The sequence below is a fragment of the Gracilinanus agilis genome, chromosome 4 (genome assembly GCF_016433145.1).
Source record: "Gracilinanus agilis isolate LMUSP501 chromosome 4, AgileGrace, whole genome shotgun sequence".
NCBI lineage: Eukaryota > Metazoa > Chordata > Mammalia > Didelphimorphia > Didelphidae > Gracilinanus > Gracilinanus agilis.
The window spans coordinates 204,205,646-204,230,203 of NC_058133.1; the positions used below are offsets into that span (position 1 = coordinate 204,205,646).

General features: G+C 37.2%; 1 protein-coding gene across 1 annotated transcript in view; it reads left to right on the forward strand.

Annotated features, from left to right (window-relative positions):
* Positions 1-2,050, forward strand: part of EFCAB3 (EF-hand calcium binding domain 3) — a 23,702-nt gene extending 21,652 nt beyond the window's left edge. Inside the window, exon 9 of the mRNA XM_044673525.1 lies at positions 1,609-2,050. Coding sequence (XP_044529460.1) covers positions 1,609-1,935 — 327 coding nt within the window. The 3' untranslated portion in view covers positions 1,936-2,050. The remainder of the gene's footprint in view (positions 1-1,608) is intronic.
* Positions 2,051-24,558: the final 22,508 nt, after the last annotated feature.

Consider the following 24,558-nt stretch of genomic DNA (forward strand, 5'->3'; position numbering starts at 1 on the left):
GGGGAGGGGGGGAGGGGGTAAGAGGGAAAGTGTCACAAAGAGTTGGACACAACAGAATAACAAAAAACTATTATTGTAGACACTTACACTTACTAGTGTAAACAGTATGATGATGATTGAAATCTAGGACTGAGAACTAGCAGCTCCTGATTTGAAACAAGTTACCCTTTTAGTAAGTTACTGCTTTTATCTTTTTTCTTTTTAAAAGAATTTAAAACTTATTGTTGATGCCTCTATTTCAACAGTATATTCATTTCTAGACATATCTCTCCCCTTCCCTATCTAGGACTACCCCTTGTAACAAAGATTTTAAAAGAAAGAAAACAGAGCTGTTCAGCAAAACTTATCAACACATAATTATGACAAGTATCTGCATAATGCCCCACCTCTGCAATGGAGAAAGATACATTCTCTCAACTCTTCTGTAGAACCAATCTTAGTTATCAGTCCTGCTTATCTTATTGCATACTTGGGAAATCTAGGTGTTCTGTGCCCAAGCCACAGCAGACATATCTGGCTTTTAGCAACTTTCTCATCTCAGAAACAGACTAGGGATGATATCCTCTGGAAGATTTTTGTGCATTCTCTCTCTCTCTCTCTTGATTGCCCTTCTCCCCCCACACTACCCCTATATATGACCTTACTTACATACACACACACCCCACTACACATATATCCCAGGAAAAAAACAACAGCAATGCTCAAGAGCATTTTTAGCATGTTGGGAGACATGGGAAATGCTTCCTTCTATTCCTTAGACAAATATTACTGAGCACCTTCCATATACTATGGATAGGCTGTGGATGGGAGATATAAAATGTAAGGGGAAAGTAAACAAGCATATTTTAAGGATCTACTATCCTGAGCACTTTACAAACAGTATCCCATTTGTTTCTTACAACAACCCAAAGGGAGGTGCTTTATGATCCCCATTTTACAATTGAGAAAACTGAGGGAGACAGAATTTTAACAGGGTCACTCAGCTAATAAGTGTCAGAGGCCATATTTGAACCCAGGATTTTCTGACTCTAGGTATAGCTCTATACTGACTATATGAGAGAAGAGGACACATAGTTCCTGATTCTATGGATTTCTAGTTGAAAACATACATATAAATACTGTTAACAATAGAAGGCAACTTGTGATCAATGTTGTATGAATGGTGGAGACAATTAATGTTCTTTTTAGGAGTTCAGATAAGTCTGTGGCTAGACTGAGACTGCTACACTGAGAAAATGGAATTGGAGCTATCTTAAAGAATAGATATTAATAAAGGATTATTCTAGCAACACACCAAATATATTATTGAATCATGGCTCCATCATCAACCCCAAAAGAGGCACTGACTAAATAGATAAAACTCCAGACAGCCAGAACAGTTTTGAAAGTAACATGTAGATTTCTTATTTTTTTTTAATTGGTAGGAAAACCTGTAGAAGTTTCATATAGAATGTTTATTTCATTTAGATTCCTTTCTGTGTGTTTTGCTTTGTGTGATATATTCACACCTTACAGTTGCCATTTCAAGGTCCTGAAGGCTGTCCCAATCCCTATCCATCCTTATTCCAAAGTACTCATTTCCAATGTCTGACCTTTCTCCTTTCACAGGTAAAGAAAGCTACTGATGCATACCATCTGGGAGTCGCCCTTGGACACCGGAAAGACATGCTCAACTTCTGGCGCAAAATTCGAGGTGATCTGATTGGGCTAGAAACTGGAAATGAGTCCTTTTATGATACCTTCTCTACTTACACATGGTCCTGGAATGTTTGCCAAGAGCTCCTTTCAAGTAAAGATTTAAAGTTGAATGATGCCCGAACAAATAGATATTCCCATGCAAGAGCCCTCTTCTCATCCTTCCCGTACATCACAGAGTCTGACATAGAGTTAGGAAGGAAAAGGAAAAGGAAGAGAACTCTGCGAGGACAAACATAATGAGGCTGCTTCCTTTTCTAAAAACAACACACTCTAGGCTACTTTTTCATAGTTTTCAATATTATGGTTTTGTCTAATACATTCTTATCAATGGGAAATGATGACATCTTTTGAATCCTGCCCAATAAAAAATAAGTATAAACAAACAAACAAACAAACTCTTCTCTTTTCTGGTAGAATTGCTGTTAAGAATTAGATAATCATTTCAGTTTTCTAGAACTCTTTTTAGGCCCTGGAGCACCATCTAGGGCAGTGATGGAGAAACTTTTAGAGATGAAGTGTCAGGCCCCACTCCCACCCCCACCCCCCAGACCAAGTATCTTGCCTATGCCCCACCAGAGACCACATTCTGTGTCTTCCCCCTACCCCTGCCCCTCAACTGAGTGCTGAGTGAACTGCTTCCCAGCCTTACTCCACTCAGGGGGAGGTAGGAAGCACTCCCATTAGACTGCTGGGCAGGGGGGCAGGTGATGTTGACAGGCTTGGGGAGAGGGAGAGGGACACAAGCACTCTACTCCCCTCTAGTTATGTGAGCTATGATCCCCTCAAACCTAGAAGAAGAAAAAGAAAAAGAAAAAAGCCCCAACTTACAGGAAAACTCCTTATTTATAGGAAAATATAAGCTTCTGGTTAAATGACATCATCTCGACACATTCACCCCATCATGTTCCAGCCTTCCTGAAGGGTGTATTCTCCAAATTAACCTTTTTAGCAAATGGTTAAGGTTAAAATCAGGTTTTAATCTGAATGCAGAGTTGATTGGGAGATTGGCAAGGCACTACTATGTTTTCCAGAGATTTTAGCTTACCTGTTCTCCCTCATTCCCCTCAGGCAAATTCCCAAACAAACTCAAAAGACTCAATTCAAAACAGAGTCCTACCGGGGGAAAAAGGTATACTAATCTTGTTTTGAAGGGAGCTTAAAGAGAAATGGATTGGGGGGGAGGGGGGGAATATCAATAACTATTAATAACTTGAGAGTAACACACTAATTTCTCACTCCACAAACTGTCACATACCACAATTTGTTCAATCATTCCCTAGTTTATAGACATCCCCTCAATTTCCAAATCTTTGCCACCACAAAAAAGGACTGCTATAAATATTTTTGTCAAGTGGGTCCTTTCACCCTTTTTAAATTCTCTTTGGAATACAGACCTTGTAGAGGTATTACTATATCAAAGGGTATGCACAATTTGATAGCCCTTTGGACATAATTTCAAATTGCCCTCAGAATAGCTGGATCATTTCACAACTCCAGCAGCAATGAATTATTTTGCCACATCCCCCACAACATTTATCACTTTCCTTTACTATTATATTGTTCAATCTGATAGTGATAGGCCTGAGAAGCCAATTGAGCCCCAAATAATAAGAGCTGACACAAACAAGCAGCATCTGTAGAATAATGGGAAAACCCAAAACCAGCAACATCTACTGAATGACAGGAAGACCTATAAGCAGAAACATCTGCTAAATGACAGAAGGCACTCAAACAATAGCATCTGCTGAATAAAAAAAAAAAAATCCAGCCCCCAAGTCCCTGGTACTTATACCATATAATCTGGATAGGCCCCTCATTCCCTGTTCCATTTGCCTTGGAGGCTGTGGGACCCAAGCTTGAGCTTGCAATAAAACAGTACCTCTTGCTTTTACATTATCTAGTGTGCCTCCTAATTTGGGAAATCAGAACCAGGCCAAAAAATAGGTATGATGTGGTGCCTCAGAATTGTTTTGATTTGCATCTCTCTAATCAAGAGTAATTTAGATTGTCAACTCTGGGATTGGGGGAGGGAAGAAGGGACTGAGATGATAAGAATCATTTAAACTTGAATAAATTAAATTAAATTTTTAAAAATGCAATCCACAAAAAGTAATTTAGAACATTTTTTCATTTGATTATTGATAGCTTTGATTTCTTCATCTGAAAATTGCTTGTTCACATCCTTTGACCATTTGTCAAACAGGGAATGGCTTGTATTTTTATAAATTTAACTTGGTTTTCTATAAATTTGAGAAATGAGACCTTTATCAAAGAAATTTGCTATAAAAACCCTTTCCCAGGTGGTTGTTTCCTTTCTGATCTTGGTTATATTGGCTTTATTTGTACAAAACATTTTTAGTATATTCATACTTATTCATTTTATATCTTATAATGTTCTCTATCTCTTATTTAGTCATAAATTCTTCCCTTCTCCATACACCTTGTCAACGTGGAATCTAGAGACCCCAAACTTGTGGCCTGGTGGGATCTGATGAACCCCAAGTTTTAGATTTGGCTTGTGAGTTGGAGACCCCCAAAGCTTGTGCTTGTTCCCTGTTCCCTTGAGAATCCACCCTGAAGGGAATCTCAGGCTAGCAGTTGCAGACTGAATAATGGACCCTAGGGTAAATGCTAAATATCCTTTTGTCTTAAGTAGTCTTGTCCATGGTACCAGAGACCCTTTCCCAGGAAGACACACCTAGGCAGGGACCATCCTTTAGTATCCATTGTAAGTAGCCCCTTCCCTTACACCCTAGCCTCTAGCTCTGATCCCTTTCCCAAGCTTGATTGTATCCCTCAATATGATGTCAATCATCTTTCCCAGCCCCTGGATCTTCCCAAATGGTATATAAGTTCCCCAATTTCTTTTGTTCCTTGGAGTCATCATCTAGCATGGTTGCACTCCTAAGTGGTCAAGGACCAGAGCAAGCAGTGTTCAATCCTCAGACTCTGTATAGGGTGTGTGATGTGCAGCTCTGAGTGGAGGCCTAATCAGCCCTGTCCCCCTTTTCCTTTATTAAAGAGTGGCTTTTCTGACTATTTAATAGTTCTGTGTTTTTCAAAGTCAACAACCTGACAGGTAAATTATTCTATGTTCCCTAATTTACTTTATGGCGTCACCCTTTATGTCTAAATTACATACTCATTTTGACCTTATCATGGTATAGAGTGTGAGATACTGGTTATGGGCATTGTGCAGAGATGGCAGGGACCCTGTACCCCTTAATTCAGGCAGGCTGTAAACAGGGAAATTCCCTTCCCCTTCCAGTCCTAGTGACTCCAGAGACAAAGACCATCATCCTTGGGAAAGACAAAGAAATACACCTTCCAGCCACACCTTGATAGCCTAAGCCCGGAGGATCTCAGGTAGATCCCCCACCCACTGAATGCCTGAATGCAAGAAGTTATGTCCACACTACTGTAAAGAATAAGAAAAACCCTGAACTGGAGGTACTCAGGGAGCAGCCCCCATAGTTGTTCCACTCATGCTATCTTGCTGGTCATTAATTCTATCTTACTAATAAATCTTTCAGTTTACTTTTAAGCCAAGTTTGGAGTCCTCTCATTCTTGAGAAAGGTTTCCTTCCCCCACCCGGGGGTTCACCATTTGCACCCCCATAACAGTTTCTGTCATAACATTTTCCAGTTTTCCTGGCAGTTTTTGTCAAATAGTAAGTTCTTGTTCCAAAAGCTGGGATCTTTGGGATTTTTATCAAACACTAGATTGCGAAGGTCATTTACTCCTAATCTATTTCATTGACCCATCATTTTATTTCTTAGCCAGTACTAGACTGTTTTGATGATTACTGCTTTATAGTACAGTTTGAGATCTGGTACTGCTAGGCCACTGTCCACCTTTTTTTCATTCATTCTCTTAATATTCTTGATCCTTTGTTCTTCCAGATGGATTTTTAAAATTATTTTTATTATTATTTTACTTTATTTTCTAGTTCTATAAAATATTTGTTGGCTTGCTTGAAATGGCACTGAATAAGTAAATTAATTTAGGTAGAATTGTCACTTTTCTTATTTTAGTTCAGCCTACCCATGAGCAATTAATAATTTTCTAATTGTTTAGATCTGACTTTATTTGTGTGAAGTGCTTGGTAATTGTATTCATATAATTCCTGTGTTTGTCCAGGCATACAGATTCCCAAGTATTTTTATTGTCTAGAAGAGCAGTGATGGGCAAACTTTTTAAAGAAGGGACCAAAGGAAAGGAAATGCTCACCTGTCAGTCTGTTTCTAAGGCAACTCTTTTGAAGTTTCATTGTATTGTATCCTACTCATTGTATTCATCAGATTAGGAATAATGTCTCCCTGCTGGATAAAACATTTCAGGCCCACCCTCCACCCCCATCTGGCCTTCAGGCTGTAGTTTGCCCATCTGGTTATTTTAAATGAAATATCTCTTTCTATCTCTTGCTACTAGACTCTGTGAGTAACACAGAAATGCTGATGATTTATATGGGTTTGTTTTATATCCAGCAACTTTGCTAAAGTTATGAATCTTTTCAACTGTTTTTTTTTTGGTTGATTCTTGTATGGAATGGAAATTGAGGGTACCTGGAAATTTCAAAGTCCCCCTTCTTTTACTACTTATTAAAAATATATATAACCATGGAAATCAATTATTTAAAATATAATGCTTTATTGAGAGAGAGATAGGGGAGGGGCAATGTCTCAAGTCACAAACCCAAGACAGATGTCCCCAAAGGGATACAGAGAAAATGTGGGGCACTGTCTCAAATTACTGACCCAAGACAAATGCTCCAAAATTCACAGAAAAATTCCTTACTAATAGGAGAATCCTGATGCAATCAAGTCTCTCAGAAGGGATTATAACATTTTTACAATAGTAGGAGACAGAATGTTGAATAGTTTTACAATGGCTTTGCAATGAATACATTCAAGCTAATTAACATCTTCAAGAAATTGGAGAACAGCTTCACAATGGATACCTCCAAGCAAATCCATATTTTAAAGAAATGATCAGGAAGTTGGAGACAAATACAAAGAGGGGAGTGGTTCAGGGCTGCATTATCTAGGAGGGGCTGATGTGAGGATCAGTCAAGTCATTGGGCTTGACCTCCCTGAAGAAGCTTCAATAATTGAAATATAAAGATACTATAGGAGAGTCTTCTAAGACAAAAGGTTCTCAAGATTGGTACTTATGATTTGATCACCAGGTATTTCAGGATCTGAGATCATCAGCTTGGGACTTCCACCTAGGGCAATTCCCAGACTCACTTAAGCTGTAAAGCTTTTGTAAGGATATGGGGGGAAGAGGGAGTCACCAACTTTTAGATATTAATAACTTGAGAATAACACACTAATTTCTTACTCCACACAATTCTCTAGGATTCTCTAAGCATACCATCATATGATCTACAAAGAGTGATAGTTTAGTTTCCTCATTTCCTTTTCTTATTGCTAAAGCTAGTGTTTTTAATACTATATTAAATTATATTGATCATAATGAACATCCTTGCTTAACCCTTCATCTCATTGGGAAGCTTCTAACTTATCCTCTTTGCTGATAGTTTTAGATATTTATAATTTTAATAAACAGCTCATTTATTCTTATGCTTTCTAGTGTTTTTAATAGGAATGGGTGTTATATTTTGTCAAAGGCTTTTTCTCTATCTATTGAGATAATCATGTGATTTCCATTAGTCTGGTTATTTCTATGGTCAATTATGCTAATAGTTTTCCTAATATAAACTAGCCTTGCATTCCTGGTATAAATCCCACCTGGGCATGTGAATGATCCTTATGATAAATTGCTATAGTCTCTTTGCAAGTATTTACTTTAAGATTTTTTTCATCAATATTCGAATATTAAGGAAATTAGTCTGTAATTTTTTTTCTGTTTTTGCTCTTCCTGCTCAAGTATCGGGACCGTATTTGTGTCATACAAAGAATTTGTTAGAATTCCTTTTTTGCCTATTTTGCCAAATAGTTTATATAATATTGGGATTAAATGTTCTTTAAATTTTTTAATAATAATATTTTATTTCTTTAAATGTTTAATAGAATTCACTGAATCAATCTGCTTCTAGGGATTTTTTCTTATGGAGTTCTTTGATGACTTCTTCAATTTCTTTTTCTGAGATGGGATTATTTAAGTATTCTATTTCAAAATATTTTGTTAATCAGGGCAATTTATATTTTTGTAAATATTCATCCATTTCACCTTGATTGCCAGATTTATTGTCATATAAATGGGCAAAATAGCTCCTAATGATTGTTTTAGTTCCTCTTCATTGGAAGTAACTTCATCCTTTTCATTTTTGATACTGGTCATTTGATTTCCTTCCCTTTCTAAAATCAAATTAACCAATATTCTTATCTATTTTATTTGTTTTTTCATAAAACCAAATCATAGGTTTTTTTTTAGTTCAATAGTTCTCTTACTTTCAATTATGCTAATTTCTCCTTCAATTTTTTAGGATTTCCAATTTAATTTTTAATTGAACATTTAAAATTTGTCCTTTTATCTAGTTTTTTAGTTGCATGCCCAATTCATTGATCTACTTTTTCTCTTTTTTTTTAATAAAAGTATTCAGAGATATGAATTTTCCCTGAGGTTCTGCTTTAGATGTATCTCATATGTTTTGATATGTTGTCTCCTTGTTGTCATTCTCTTTAATGAAATTATTGAGTGTTTCTATAATTTTTTCTTTAACCCACCCCTTTTTTAGAATAGTATTAGTTTACAATTAATTTTTTTTTCTTCCATGGACCCTTATTAATTACAATTTTTATAGCATTGTGATCTGAAAAGGAAGCTAAGCTAATAGCTTCTTTGCTGTTCTGCAACTCCCTTCCCCAGTTTCTTTCACAAGCAAATTTGGACTTAATTTGCATTCTTCTTTCCCTCATCTTTTACTAACCTAGCCTGTTCAATTTGCATTCAAAGTGGGGTGCCTGCCTGAAGGAGAACAGGTGAGCTAGAAGCTCTGGAAAACACAATAGTGCCTGGTCAATCTCCCAAACAATCTGCATCCAGATTAAAACCTGATTTCAACCTTAACCATTTTCTAAAAAGGTTCATTTGGAGAATACGCCCTTCAGGAAGGCTGGAACATGATGGGGTGAATGTGTCAGGATGATGTAATTTAACCAGAAGCTTATACTTTCCCATAAATAAAGGGTTTTCCTATAAGCTGGAGCTTTTTTGCTTTTTTTTTCTTTTAGGTTTGAGGGGATCACAGCTCACATAACTAGAGGTGAGTACAGTGCTTGTGTCCCTCTCCCTCTCCTTCTCCCCAAGCCTGACAACATCATCTGCCCCCCCTACCCAGCAATCTAATGGGAGTGCTTCCTACCTCCCCTAGGTGTAGTGAGGCTGGGAAGCAGTTCACAGAACACTCAGATGGGGGCAGAGAACACACACAGAATGGTGGTCTCTGAGGGAGGTACTTGGTCTGGGGGGTGGGGTCAGGGCAGGGCCTGACACTTCATCTCTAAAAGGTTCCCCATCTATTATTGGGGATGTAGACACTAAACAATAACTCTAGTCCAACTATCAATAATATGGAATTAGGTCTTAATCAATGATACATGTAAAACCCAGTGGAATTGTGCAATGGCTATGGAGTGGGGGGATTTGGGGGAAAGGGAAAGAACATGAAACATGTAACTGTGGGAAAATATTCAAAATTTAAATTAAAAAAAAAAAAGGTTCCTCATCATTGCTCTAGGCCAGTGTGGGCAAACTATAGCCCGAAGGCCAGATGTGGCCCCCTGAAATGTTCTGTCCAGCCAGGAGACATTATTCCTAATCTGATGAATACAATGAGTAGAATACAATACAATGAAACTTCGAAAGAGTTGCCTTAGAAACAGACTGACAGGTGAGCATTGCCTTTCCTTTGGCCCTGTCTTTAAAAAGTTTGCCCATCATTGCTCTAGGCCTTTTCACAAACCTGGTGTTGTCCTTTTGGCTATGTGTATATGAGTCTATTAGAATGGTATAGTATAGATATCATGGAGTTAGGCATAATTCATTAAAGAATGTCCCATAAATATTACCATGACAAGTCTGGAGAGGTCTATGTTATTTAGCATGCTGTAGGCATTGCTATAAACAAACAAGTTAAGGTGCAAGATTCTAGTCAAAAGAATTAAGATGCATGGAGAGTATTAAGTACTCAGAGCAGAGATAACTTCCTGAAGCATGTGGAAGAAAATGATCACAAGTAGGAAAAAGACAAAGAAAAAGGCACCTCCATCCAGAAACCACTGAGAAAATCAATAGCAAGGAGCCTGAGCTATAGAAACCAATCCCTTATGAATTCACAACATAAATTTAAACAAAGATTTTTGGATTATGGGAGTGAAAGGAAAGAATAAGTATAAACAGTTAGGCAAGGCTGCTAACATTGGAGAAAATGTGGGTGCTAATGAAAATGGTTGTACTTAGAAAGGCTTGCACAGTTCTCTTGGGCTAAGAACAACAGAATTTCTCTCTAAGGTCTTTTCCTAATCATTCCATTCAGAGCTACACAGCATGGGATTTTCACTCATCAGAAATGAATGAAATAGCTTGAAGCAATTAGCCAGGATAGTAACTAACCAACCACTGGCAACAAGAGGGGAGGAAATGAGTTCTTATAATCTTGATTATTTAACCAGAGGTTTTACCTTGTGAGCCCAACAGAAGAATTTCCACCATTCCTCCAGCAGAGGGATCCCTACTCATCCAAAAAGCATTTCTTCCCAAAGTACCCTGCTATAAAGGCAAACATTGTACACTCCCACAGTCAAATCTCCTCTGAATTATTCCTTCAGGAAAAAGAGTCTAACAAAAAAAGGAAGGAAACAAAGATCAATGTACAAACTAAACAAAAAAGAGAGGCATTGTATATAGCGGAAAGAACACTGGACTTTTAGTCAGGAAGACTCATTTCAAAAGTAGACTCTGACAGTTACCAGCTGTATGACCCTGACCCTCACCCTCTCTAAATCTCAGTTTCCTTATCTGTAAAATGAGGGATTTGGACTAAATTGCTTTTAAGATTTCTCCTAGCTCTAAATCTATGTTTCTATCATTTATTACTTCTCTACTCAAAAAGGAGGAGGAAAATTTCTCCTAAATCTGAAAAAAGGAGGGGTTCCACATGGCATGAGTTTAAGAAAGACATAATCTTTCTGAATAAAGAAATAGTTATTTTCAAAGAGAAGGAAATAACAAACTACTCCAGCATCTATGCCAACAAACAAACCAACAAACAAAAGGGGTCATAAAGAGAAGGATATATCTGAAATACAGCAATGATATTTTTCAGATGTGAGAGGAAAAATCTATAAATTATTATTGGCAAGAAATTACAAAGCCTTTCGACTGAAGAGAGTTCATCATAACTTGTTAGATTATTATAGAAACTTTTATTCCATTTGGGAAGTAGGTCCTACTAACTGAAATATAGATCAGTGGAATAATAGTTATGTTGCAAACTTTTAGCCTAGTGTAAATGTTGGAAAAAAAATCTCAAATTTGATAAAGACTTGAAGCCATATGAAGCTTTAAAGGCACTGTGGTTTATGTCATTTGAAATTATTGTAAGCCCTGGAAGACTACAACTCCCAGGACTCTCTCTGCTACAATTTCCCCTGATACCTCCCACTTCCTTTGTGGGAGGAGTCAGAGAAAGTATAAAAGGGAAAGTTTGGTGCCTTTTCTCTCTCTGGACCCTGAGCTCTCCTCTCTCTCTACCCAGTAGGGTCTGCTCTCTGACCCTGGAGGTGAGCTAGCTCTCTCCACCCTGGAAGCAGAGCTCTCTACCCTGAGACCCTGATCTTTCTTTCTCTACATGCCTTTTTCCCTTTCTTCCTACCTCCTAGTTTTCCCTAGACCTTTCCCTTTCTAATTAAAATAAAATCCAGCTATTCAAACCCTAAAGTTGCTCTCTGATCATTCATTTGAGGGCTCTGGTCAATTTCCCCATGCTAGGGCTGGGGACTGCTACCTTCCTTTTCCTTCCTCTACCTTCCTCTCTCCTTTCTCCCATCCATCCTATCTTCCTTCATACCTATCTCCCTTCACTTACAACACACAGGTTCAAATAAACTCTAAACATCTATTTTATCTCTATGATTCTCTAATTTTTCCTGAGGGTTCTTATTTTATGAAGAAAAGATAGTCTAGGAATTGTTCCTTCCTGATACTTATCCACCAAAATATAGGTAAAGCCAATCTCTTTATTCCCTCTCATGGAAGCCACTTGGTTCTTTTCACCTGAAATTAATCAACAAGTACTCTCTATACTGAGTTTGGATGATGTGCCAACCATCACACTATGTTAGATATTAGATAGATTAGATTAGATATATTCTCTTCACTGGACAGTCAAACTTTACTTCTTTCTCAAAAAAAAAAAAAATCCTACTCCATGCTGACTTTTCCTTACTTTATAGTCCCTGCCATATAATATTTATACTAAATGTAACATCCTAGAATAGTAGTGCTAAAAGGGATCTTTTATACAACTCAGCAGCAAGAGTTGGAAAGAGAAATTCCATTTAAAATCACCCTAGACAATATAAAATATTTAGGAATCTATTTGCCAAGATAAGCACAGGAATTATATGAACACAACTACAAAACACTTTCCATATAATTAAAACTAGATCTAAATAACTGGAAAAACATTAATTGCTTATGGGTAGGATTAGTTAATACAATAAAAATGACAATCCTATCCAAATTAATTTACTTATTTAGTGCCATACCTATCAAACTACCAAGAAACTTTTTTATTCAATTAGAAACAAACTATAACAAAATTCATTTGGAAGAACAAAAGATCAAGAATATCAAGGGAACTAATAAAAAAAAGTGAAGGATGAGGGCTTAACAGTACCAGACCTTAAACTGTACTATAAAGCTGTGATCATCAAAACAATATGGTAGGGGGCAGCTGGGTAGCTCAGTGGATTGAGAGCCAGTCCTAGAGACAGGAGGTCCTAGGTTCAAATCCGGCCTCAGACACTTCCCAGCTCTGTGACCCTGGGCAAGTCACTTGACCCCCATTGCCTACCCTTACCACTCTTCCACCTAAAAGTCAATAAACAGAAGTTAAGGGTTTAAAATAAAAAAATAAAAAAAAATATGGTACTGGTTAAGAGACAGAAGGGGAGGATCAATGGAATAGATTTGGGGTAAATGTCCTCAGCAAGATAGTGTACCATAAACCCAAAGATTCCAGCTTTTGGGACAAAAACCCACTATTTGATAAAAACTGCTGGGAAAATTGGAAAATAGTATGGGAGAGATTAGGTTTAAATCAACATCTCAAACCCTATACCAAGATAAATTCAGAATGGGTAAATGACTTAAATATAAAGAAGGAAACTATAAGTAAATTAGGTGAACATAGAATAGTGTCAGACCTATGGGAAAGGAAAGAATTTAAGACAAAGCAAGAGATAGAGAATATTACAAAACTAGGTGGCTGAAGGATTAGAAATCCAGGCCTGCAGACATGAGATCCTAGTTTCAGATTTGGTCTCAGATACTTCCTACCTGTATGGGCAAAACACTTAAACTCCATTGCCTAGCCTAGGGATGGCAAACCTTTTAGAGACCGTATGCCATGCCCTGCTCCCCCCTACCGCGTGCTGAGTGGGCCTCCCCTTCCCCCACACAAGGAAGGGAGAAAGCATTCCCATTGGGCTGTTGAACAGAGAGGCAGGTGATGTGAAAAAATGTCTTCAGGCACAGTGGAGAGGGGGAAGTGAACAGCTCTGCCTGAGTCCCTCTGCCTTTCTAGTAATTAACTGGGGGGGGGGGGCGACTACATACCCACAGAGAGTGCCATCTCTGGTACCTGTGCCACAGGTTCACCATCACTGGCCTAGACCTCACTGCTCTTCTACCTTGGAACAGCTATGAAGTATCAATCCTAAGACAGAAGATAAGGGTTTAAAAATTTAAATCATCAAACTGTCACTAAAATCCTACTCTGATGTTTCATCATACTACAGAAATGGCCTTGGGTTCTCAAAGGTCATGCCAACATAGCACAAGCTCTGATTAGTCCTACCAAGTAGTAAAAGCATTCAACACAGGTTTGGTAATGAACTGTCTGTCATTTACTGACCAAGCAAAGAGCCAAGATGCTCGTCATGAGAAGTCTGGCCACCAATTATTTTTAGCTACCACCAGGTATGTGCCAAAGCCAACTTGCACCAGCTTGAAACAAGTTGTTAAATTTTCAGTGTTAATATTTACTCAGAAATTAGCAAATGCTACAAATCAGGCTTGATTTATTGCTTTGTAGATTGTTTAAAGAGAGAAAATGTTCATGATGAAAATTAAATCTAAAAGTGTATCATTTATACATTTTTTCCCCTAGAGCTGGTTGTTAATCATTTATCAGCTCACTCCCTCCACCACCCCCACCCCGAAACTCGTGCAGACTACCTATTAAAATCTAGAGGGCAGCTTTTTTCTTTGGCATATTCTGCTAAAGCATTACTTGATTGACCTGGAAAACTCGACAAAAAAGGCAAAGGAAATAATACAACACAAAATGCCAAAGATTTGAAAGTCTTTGGAATAAGAGGGTACTAGTTTTGATGACAATGACCTAACTTAGCTAAATGACCTCATGTTCTGTGACTTTTTCAATAACTTTTGAGTAACTGAATGATCATCCATGTCTTCAGAGTATATGAATCATGTTGCCTATCTCCTGTCAGAGATAATGGACACAGGGTATTGTTGTGAAGAAGATTAATAAATGAGTATTTAGGAGATTTAGCAGGCAGGGCTGAAGGATTCTAAATGGAATGGGGAAGCAGGAAGTGTGGCTTCTCTCTCTGAGATGGACTCCATGGTGGTTGGGGACAAGTTGTAACTGACCCCTGGGAGACCTCAGAAGAAGTGGAGTTTGTACCCTGATTTCCTGGGATCCAGAAGGAAGACTGTCATTTGCTTGTGGGAGATTTTTGGTAGAGACTGTTAAACCCAACCTGAGTTGCTGCTGGTTAACTTGGGCTGGGTTAGCTCCCAGATCTACCCACTTGAAGGAGTACTGACCATGGTCCTGGAAGAGCTGCAACATTGCTGGAGTGAGACAGGACTCTGTAGTGAGGATATCCCACTTTCCTTCCTGATCTCCATTGTGCCCTGCCCTGCTATAGTTTTAGCTTAGTGTAGATAATTTACTGAGGCTTTACCCTTTTTTTTTTTTTTAAACCCTTGTACTTCGGTGTATTGTCTCATAGGTGGAAGATCGGTAAGGGTGGGCAATGGGGGTAAAGTGACTTGCCCAGGGTCACACAGCTGGGAAGTGGCTGAGGCCGGGTTTGAACCTAGGACCTCCTGTCTCTAGGCCTGACTCTCACTCCACTGAGCTACCCAGCTGCCCGGCTTTACCCTTTTTTTCTTTTTTTAATCCTTTCCCTGAGGCTTGCCCATAGACTGGTAGAATAGAAACCCCTTCTTCCTCCTTTAGACTATAGTTTACTTGAATTAAACTTTTGTTTATAAACCCTCTTGTCATTTACTTGCTGGTTTCACAGACTCCCTGTCTAGTGGAGCAGTGTGACAGTAAGGCCCAACTATCACTCCTGTCAACTGCCATTTCCAAACAGCTAAACCCAGTTTCCCTAACTTATTTGGTCCCAGACTATTGTCCATTCCTGTCTCCTACTCACCCTTCTGAACCCAGATAAATATTTAAGTTAACTCCTCTTGTTTTCCCTATAAGAGTATAGAAAGAAACATGAATTTTGGTTACTATGTGGATTTGTTTTGCTTGACTAGGTTTACTCATTGCAAGAGTGTTTTTAATAGGGGGAGGGGTGTTGGGGAGTAGAAGGGTTAGCAATAGTGATGCAAAAACTCAGCACCCCCCCCAAAATGGGGGCAGTCTCTGCTCTCAATGAGTTTTTTAATCTAATGAGAGAAAACATAAAAAGAAGCTGAAAAGCATGTGTTGAGGCAGAGAGTAGTGATGAGATAGGTGACAAAGCCGATACTATTATGGAGATCTTACAAAATGATGAGGTTAGCTCAGTAATGATGGAGAAATCAAACAAGTCCCAAGATAGAAAAGCCAGGTTAAGAAGTCAGGAGATATTTTAAATGCCTATGGCATTTTATTGGCCTTTTGAGAGGGGGTTATGGGTAACTCCAAGTAAGGAAACTCTGCCTATCCATACAGAGCTATACTTCTCTGCAACTTATCATGTAAGTTGTCTAAAGTTGGGTACAGAAATTTCATTCAATAGGGGAAAAGGAGACAGACAAGAAAGGAAACGAGATTACTAGGAGGGTAGACTAAGAGAGGGATTATTCCTAAGCAAAATAAACTCCAAATATATACAAAAATATTTATAACTCTTTTTTGTGGTGACAAAGATGGGAAGCCAAGGGATCATCAACTGGGGAATGGTTGAACAAGTTATAATATGTGTACGTGTGATAGAATACTATTGTGCTATAAGAAATTATAAAGGAAATGGTTTTAGAGAACCTGGGAAGGCTTGAATTAAATGATGTAGAATGAAATAAACAGAACCAGGAGAACAATTTATACTGTCAATGTGAAATCTGGACACCTCAACTTTATCCCTGCCCTTTAAGAAACTCCAGTACCAGGCATACCTGTTTTGGGCTGAACTATAGACCTTGGACCATTTGGGGACCCTAGTTTGGGTGAGATTAGTAAATATAGTAAAAATGTTGAGTGCCTTTATTTGTTTTAGAAGCTTCTCTCATTGTATTAAAGTCCTCTCAGGAAGCCCAGCTCTTAGTCTGACCCTTTCCTTTATAATTGTTATACTTGACTGCTCCCTGATACCCCTGAGGCTGGCTGCAATCTCTTTGCAGTTTGTCTATGCAGGCTTGCCATACCAAGTTCTGCCCCTCTTCGTGGCTGGCATCTAGTGCTATACCTACATCCCCAGATATGTCCCCAGAGTCTCCAGAGTGTAGGCCCTATGTAGATCGTGGTGCTGGGCTCTGTGTGGTGGCTGAATATTGGATCTATCTCTAGTCTTATTAAAGACTTGCTTTTTTCTGAATATTAAATAATTCTGTGGTTTTTTCCAAAGTAACAATACCATGACAAGAGTATTATAAAGACAAACTATTTTGAAAGACTTGGGAAATATGATCAGCATAATCACCAACCACAGTTCCAGAGGATTCATAATGGAACATGCTCCCTACTTTCTGATAGAGAATGAAAGACTTTAAATCAGAATGAGGTCACTGGGAAATGGTCAACAAAGAAATCTGACAATTTGACATGGTCAATGGAGAAGCTTTTTTTTTTACTAAACTACACATTTTTGCAATATTGTTTTTTTTTCTTTCTATTCCAAATTTGGGGTAAGAGAAGGATGGAAGAGAAATAAGGCAGATTTTTGTTAGCTAAAAAAAATTTTTTGTTAAAAAAACAGTGATGCAAACAAATGGACCATTAAAACATTTTTTTTAAATGCACACAGTGGAAATGAAGTTCTGAAGGAAGAACAGACTAGAAGGACACTTTTGAAAGTAACAAAGGGGGCTGCCAAGTGGCTCAGAGGATACAGAGCCAGGCCTGGAAGCAGGAAGACCTAGCTTCATATTTGGCCTCAGGCACTTCCTAGCTGTGTGACTCCAGATGTCACTTAACCCCATTTGCATAGCCCTTACTACTGTTATGCCTTGGAACTGATACTGAGTATTAGGTTTAGTTAGGGTTAAAAAAATGATAACATAAAGATGTTGTAAACTTTAAGCAAATATTATAAAATGGAGATTTATGGATTCATAAATATTTCTCTTTTTTTGTTCTGCTATGTGTAATGAATATTCTTTTGGGGGATGTTTCAGTTCAGAGTTTTTAACAAGGAAAAACATAAGTCAGATTGTATATTGTTAACTATCTGTTGGTGTTAAATTTATAAATGTACACCATTAAGTGTAAACTTCTTGACAGTATGGATACCAGTTTTAAAATTTGTACCTAACCTAAAACCCAACAGGGCATTCTGATCACATCTGTTTAATAAATGTTATATTTCTTATATTGCCAAATTACTGAGTCTTAAATCTTTAAGTGTTTGTGAAATTTGTCATGATTTTATAATTGTCATTTCCCATCCCCCCAAAATGAAGCATGCAGAGGAAGTAGTCACACTAGTAAAATCTTGACCTATTTGAATTATTGTAATTTTAAATTATTTAATATTTGACTCTGAGTGTATTGTGTTTCTTTAATGAGTACATTTATATTCTAGAAATTCAAGGTACACAAAATGTGTACATAAAGAAAAGCTATCCAAATAGTATAGGATATCTATATATATGTATAAGTTAACATGTGCAAAAGACTATTATGGTCTTTAATCTAAGGTAAGGAAATTACAATTCAGAGTCATCATACAGCACCAGTGCAGGAATGCTCGAAGTGGGGCAGAAAGGGCAGGGTTTAAATACACTTCAATGGGGAGAAGTGATTAACATCTAGTGAGATCAAAGGGCTCCATATGTGATAAACATCTGACCAGGTCAAAGGGCTCCAGGTGTAATTAACATTGATCAGATCAAAGGGCTCCAGGTGAAGTAAGTTTCCAGAACTTTCACAAGACCTGCTTCAACCACAAGGTCAGTGAGGTCAAGGTAGCCTACTCTGATAAGTGCATTTAACAATTCTGTACTGGCATATATAAAGAAAAAAATGAAAGTCTCTGTCCTTAGGGGGCTAGCAATCCACTAGAAAAGATATAACACAAATAAATAAAAAGTAATTTCAGTAAGGCAAAAGTATGAACAGCTATGAGGATAGGTTGGAAAAAGAGAGTATCAGGAAAGATTTCCAGTAGGAAATGGTACTTAACCTATGTTTTGTGTACTGGGAGAACATTCCAGACTTATGAAAACAAAAGGACAAAGGCAGCCTATTAACAGAGAAGTGATGGACCACAGGTTATACCTTGAGGTATATACATTATCAGACACAACCAGAATATATTTGTTTTGCTTGATTCTGTTAAAAGGGAGAGGCTTTGGGGTTTTTTTTTTAGTCAGAGTATAATCAGAGGAAGAGATGAGTTAATGATAATGGTAGCAAAAAAAAGAGAAAAAATTTGTTTAAGTATTCTTTTTTTTTTTTTTAAACCTTTACCCTCCATCTTGGAGTCAATACTGTGTATTGGCTCCAAGGCAGAAGAGTGGTAAGGGTAGGCAATGGGGGTCAAGTGACTTGCCCAGGGTCACACAGCTAGGAAGTGTCTGAGGCTGGATTTGAACCTAGGACCTCCCGTCTCTAGGCCTGGCTCTCAATCCACTGAGCTACCCAGCTGCCCCCTAAGTATTCTTTTAATGCACAGAAAGGAACAGATGGAAGAGCCAGACAGAGACATAGGCTGGGTGGCTTTGAAATTGTGTTCCACTTATTATATATTTAAAAAAAAAAAAAAGAACCCTTACTTTCAATCTTAGAATCAGTATTCTAAGGCAGAAAAGTGGTAAGGGCTAGGCAATGGGGATTAAATGGCTTGCCCAGGGTCACACAACTAGGAAGTGTCTAAGACCACATTTGAACCAAATTTCTCATCTCTACCCACTGAGCCACCTAGCTGTCCCCTATAATAGAGATTTGAAGTTTCCTATACAATCCTTTTTATCTGTTCTTCCTTGTAAATGGATATATTCTTTATGGTGTGTTGGTCAATCTCAGAATAACCAAAATGAATTATTTTTAAAGTATTTTTGAAAGCACAAGGCAGGAGATATTGTATATGGGGAGCAGCTTGCATGTCAGTTTCAAACAGAGAAGAGCATGAAAGGTAGTAACAGGAAATATACATAATTGGAAAGGAAGGTGGAAAACCACCTTCAATTTGGTAAAAAGTACCTTCAATTCTAATCTGGAGATGTGGTGTAAGAAAACACTTGCTTCCCAGAATGGCAATTAGCTGAAGTTTCCTTCCACAAGTTAGATGTTCCTAGGCTAGTACTTACAGAGAAGGTACTGATAGGAAGCAGAAAAAGAGAGAAAAAAAGATTCACAAAGGGGGCAAAGAATTAGAAATCAAGAGGCTGATTGCTGAATAAGTTATGGTATATGATTATGATGGAATATTATTGTGCTATAAGAAATTACAAGCAGGATGGTTTCAGAAAAACCTGGGAAAATTTATATGAACTCATGCAAAGTAAAATGAGCAGAACCAGGAGAACATTGTAGCCAATAATAGCAATATTGTAAGGATGACCAACTGTGAAAAACTTAACTGCTCTAATCAAGACAATGATCCAAGATAATTAATTCCAAAGGACCCAGAATGAAAAATGTTATCTGGAGAGAGAACTAATGAATTTATAATGCATAGTGAAGCATACTTTTTAAACTTTATTTTTCTTGTTTGCTTTTTGGTCTGTATTTTCTTTTGCAACTTTTGACTAATATTGCAATATGTTTCACATTACTTCATATGCAAAATGAAATTCTAATCACTTGCCTTCTCAAGGAGATGGGAGGGGAGAAGGAGAGAGAAAATTTGGAACTCAATTCTAAAAAATAAATGTCCAAATTTTTTACATGTAATTGGGAAATATTTAACAAAATAAATTTTAAAATTTAACAAAAAAATGTTTTAAGTACAAAAAAACTCAGCTATTGCAGTAAGGACTTACTATTTGACAAAAAAAAAATGCTAGGAAAATGGGAAAATAGCCTGGGAGAAATAAGGGTTAGACCAATATTTCATACTATATACCCACAATAAGTAAATTTGAGGAACAGGGAAGGAGATCCTTTTGCAACTATGAATAGGGGAAGAAGAATTCTTGACCAAACAAAGGGTAGACAGGATCACATGATATAAAATAGGCAATTTTTACTACATAAGACTGAAAAGTTTTTGCTTCTACAAAATCAATGCAGCAAAAATTTGATGGGCAGCAGTTAAATGGGAAAATAATCTTTGCAGCACATTTCTCTGATAGGTCTGATATCCAGTACATATGGGGAATTGATTCCAATACATATAAATGAATAAGAACCATTTCCTAATAGATACATGGTTACAGTGTGTGAACAGATAGATAGTTCTCAAAAACAGCATGTTGAAAAACAAATTAAAATTCTACAAACCCATAATAAGAGAAAGTCAAATTAAAACAACTCTGAGTTTCTGACATCCATCAGATTGGCAAATATGAGGTGGTGAGGGGAATGGAAAATAACTGATTATTAAAGGAGCTTTGAAAGAACAAGAACTCAAAAAAATTGATGATGGATCTATGAATTGGTCCAAAGTGGATAGTGCGTTGAACATGGAGTCACAAAGACCTGGGTTCAAATCTTATGTCTCACTAACTATGCAACCTAAAGGAAGCCATTTAACCTCAACTTCAGTTCCCTCATTTGGAAAATGGAAAATGGGGATAATGATAGAACCTACCTTATAGAGTTACTGTGAGAATCAAACAAGCTAATCTAGGTAAAACACTTTTTAAAATCTTAAAACATATATAAATGCTAGCTGCTATTATTGTTATTACCAGAATTATACCTCAAAGAAATCAAAGAAAGAAAGAACCTATATTTCAATAATAGTTAAAAGCAACACTTTTTATTCTAGCAAGAAACTGGAAATAAAGTGAGTGGCTATTAATTGGAGAATGGCTGAACAAATCATGCTATCTAAATATAATGTAATATTAATTTGCTGTAAGAAATAAGGAAGGGGATAGAGTTAAAAATATAAAGTATTTATATAAAGTAATGTAAAACGAAGTGAACAGAACTAGGACAATTTATAGGCCTATTTCGTTTAAAAGAAAAACTATTGTGAAAGGTAATTCTGCTCAACAAAACAATTAAGGACTAGACCAAAAGGAAGATGATGAATCTCCACCTTTTTGACAGAATTGACTAACCAAAGGTACAGAATGAGATATATTTTCATATATCACCAATTTGTTTTTGTATTACAATGGAGCCTTTTTTTAAGGGGGAAGTTAAAAGGGAGAGTAGATGAGCATTGATAGTGATAAAAAAAAAAAGAATCAAAATATCAATGAATCACTTAAAAATCTCAGAAGAGAGCAGGAGGTTCAGAAGGAGGAAGAGACAAGCAGGACAGTATTAAAAACTACAATGTTTAATTCAAAATATACTTATTTTTTAAAAAGCTATATGTAGCTGAGATTCATGATTTCTTACACAGCCCTCTTTTTCTATTCTTTGAATAGGGAAATGTTCAATTTTGTTGATATCTATCAAGGTTGTATTGGTGTCAAGATCATTACTAATGTTTTCAGTGATAAGGAAATGTTTACTTTAAGATGTATAGTTACAGGTGAGGAGAATATGGTCTACACATATGAAGGAACAAGCTCTGCAAAGGCCTAGAGATGGGGAATAATAAGAACACTAAAAAAATTGGTTGAAGAGAATATGTAAGGGGGCAGCTGGGTGGCTCTATGGATTGAGAACCAGGCCTAGAGATGGGAGTCCTAGGTTCAAATCTGACCTCAAACACTTCCCAGCTGTGTGACCCTGGGCAAGTCACTTGACTCCCATTCCCTTTACCACCCTTCTGCCTTGGAACCAATACATAGTATTGATTCTAAGACATAAAGTAAGGGTTTAAAAAAAAAAGAGTGTATGTATACAAATGATAGGTAGCATAAAGTATGGGTTTCTATAATAATCATACATGAAATGGAATAAACTATAATAAGTTTGGGAAATTGGGTAGTAATCAAATTTCAAAGGGCTTTAAATAACAAACAGAGGAGTTTGTATTTGATTCTAGAGGCAATAGCAAGCCACTGGAGCTTTATCTGCATAGGAGTGACAGTCAATTTTGTGCTTTAGAAATACCAATTTGACAACTGTCTAAATGATGGATGGAACTCAGCTGAGTAGCTCAGTGGATTGAGAGCCAGGCCTAGAGATGGGAGGGGCTAGGTTCAAATCTGGCCTCAGACACTTCCCAGCTGTGTGATGCTGGGCAAATCACTTTACCCCCATTGCCTAGGCCTTACTGCTTTCTGCCTTGGAACTAATACACAGTATTGAGAAAATAAAAGATGGATGTAAGAAGGAAGGGGTTTGAAGGAAGTAGAGCAATTAGGAAGCTATTAAAATAGTCCAGGTGAAAGATGAAGAGGGTATGAACTAGGGTAGTGGCATATAAGCAAAGTCAGAGTCAATCAGTAAGCAATAAGCACCTATTATATGCCAGGGAGTGGTGAATGGAAACACAAGCAAGCTAATGGAGGAAGACACACACCAAAAAAAAAGATTGTTGAGAAGAGAGAAGGAGAGGCTAGGTCCTAGCCCAGTGATGGCAAACCTATGACACATATGTCACCACTGACACATGTAGCCATTTTTGATAATACACAGCCACATGCCGAGGATGAAGCATTTGCTATAATGAAGTATAGACACTGCACTATAGAGGACAATTCTACCTATGTTAGTTTACCTATTTTGGTTTATTAAATATAGTTATATATTACAATTATACATTTTTGTTATTTAAACTATAAATATCTGAAATTATGGTGTTTTTTCTCGAGATGACACACCACCCAAGTTATGCTTAGTTTTTTGGCAAATTTTGACACACCAAGCTCAAAAGGTTGCTCATCACTGTCCTAGCCACTAGATGTTTTTTGTTTTTTGCTTTGTATCATAACACTTAGTACATAAGAGACCCTCAAAAAAATGCTTATTTAAACTTTAAAAGACATTAGAACTCTAATGATAAATCAAGTCAAAAGAATGAAGATGAAACTACTCACCTCCTGAATCAGAACTTTAAAAGAAGAAAAAGACATGGACATGACCAATGTAGGAATGTCTTGTAGGATTATGCAGCTCTGTATTGAGTGCTTTATTTTTCGAGGTTTTTAAAAAATTTGATCAATGTGAGAGCAGAGTAGGTACTGGGAGGAACAAAATTTTTAAAAGAAAAATCAACAGAATATGGCATTGTTCTGAATTAAAACTCAGTTACTGAATCAAACTGCCAAAAAAAGAGTGAAAATACTATTGTTAAATATTAATTTTACATTTTTATTTGCTAGTAGATATCAACTATTAGTTATTAAATTTTATTATTATAAAATACACTTTATCATTTTCCTACTAAAAAAAGCATTTTAATGCATTGCCTTAATGGAGTAAGACTGCCAATGATATTAGTATTGAGAATGAATGGGAAATATTCATTAAAACAAATGTGATAAATGCCTAAGATGTGAAGTTTGTGTTTTCAAAATCATTTCATGGCTAAGATACATATGATGTTTAATAAAATTTAATTTTTTTAAATATTTAATATATATTGTTAACTTAAGTTCAAAATTCCCTGTGATCCTTCCAGTTCAGACATTATGATCTACTTCTTCAGCTCTGGAACATTCTAGGCTGCCAAACTCGAGGAATTTTTTTAACCATCAGAGCCCCCAAAGGTGACTTTTCATCTTGAAAGAACTCTTTTATCTTTTGAGTCAGACTCAAAACAGTTAGGTGGCACCCTGGGTGGAGTGATGTTGTGAGGAAGACGGTAATGTAGTACAACTCACCTAATATCAGTTTTCCCATCTGTAAAATGGGGATATTAATAGCACCAACTTCCTACGGTGCGGTTAACCTTTTATAAGAACGGCAGACATTACTATTGTTATTACCTGTGTGATCCTAAGCAAGTCCCAACCTCCCTAAATCTGCTTCTTCATCTGTAAAATGAGAGGGATGCACTTAGATGGCCTCTATCTCCCCTCCTGTACAGATACAGGTCGCGGACTGGAACTTGATTTCATTGATATAGGGAACTCCCACGTGACGAACTTCCTCTATCATTTCGGGTAGGCCCCTTTCTTGCAAT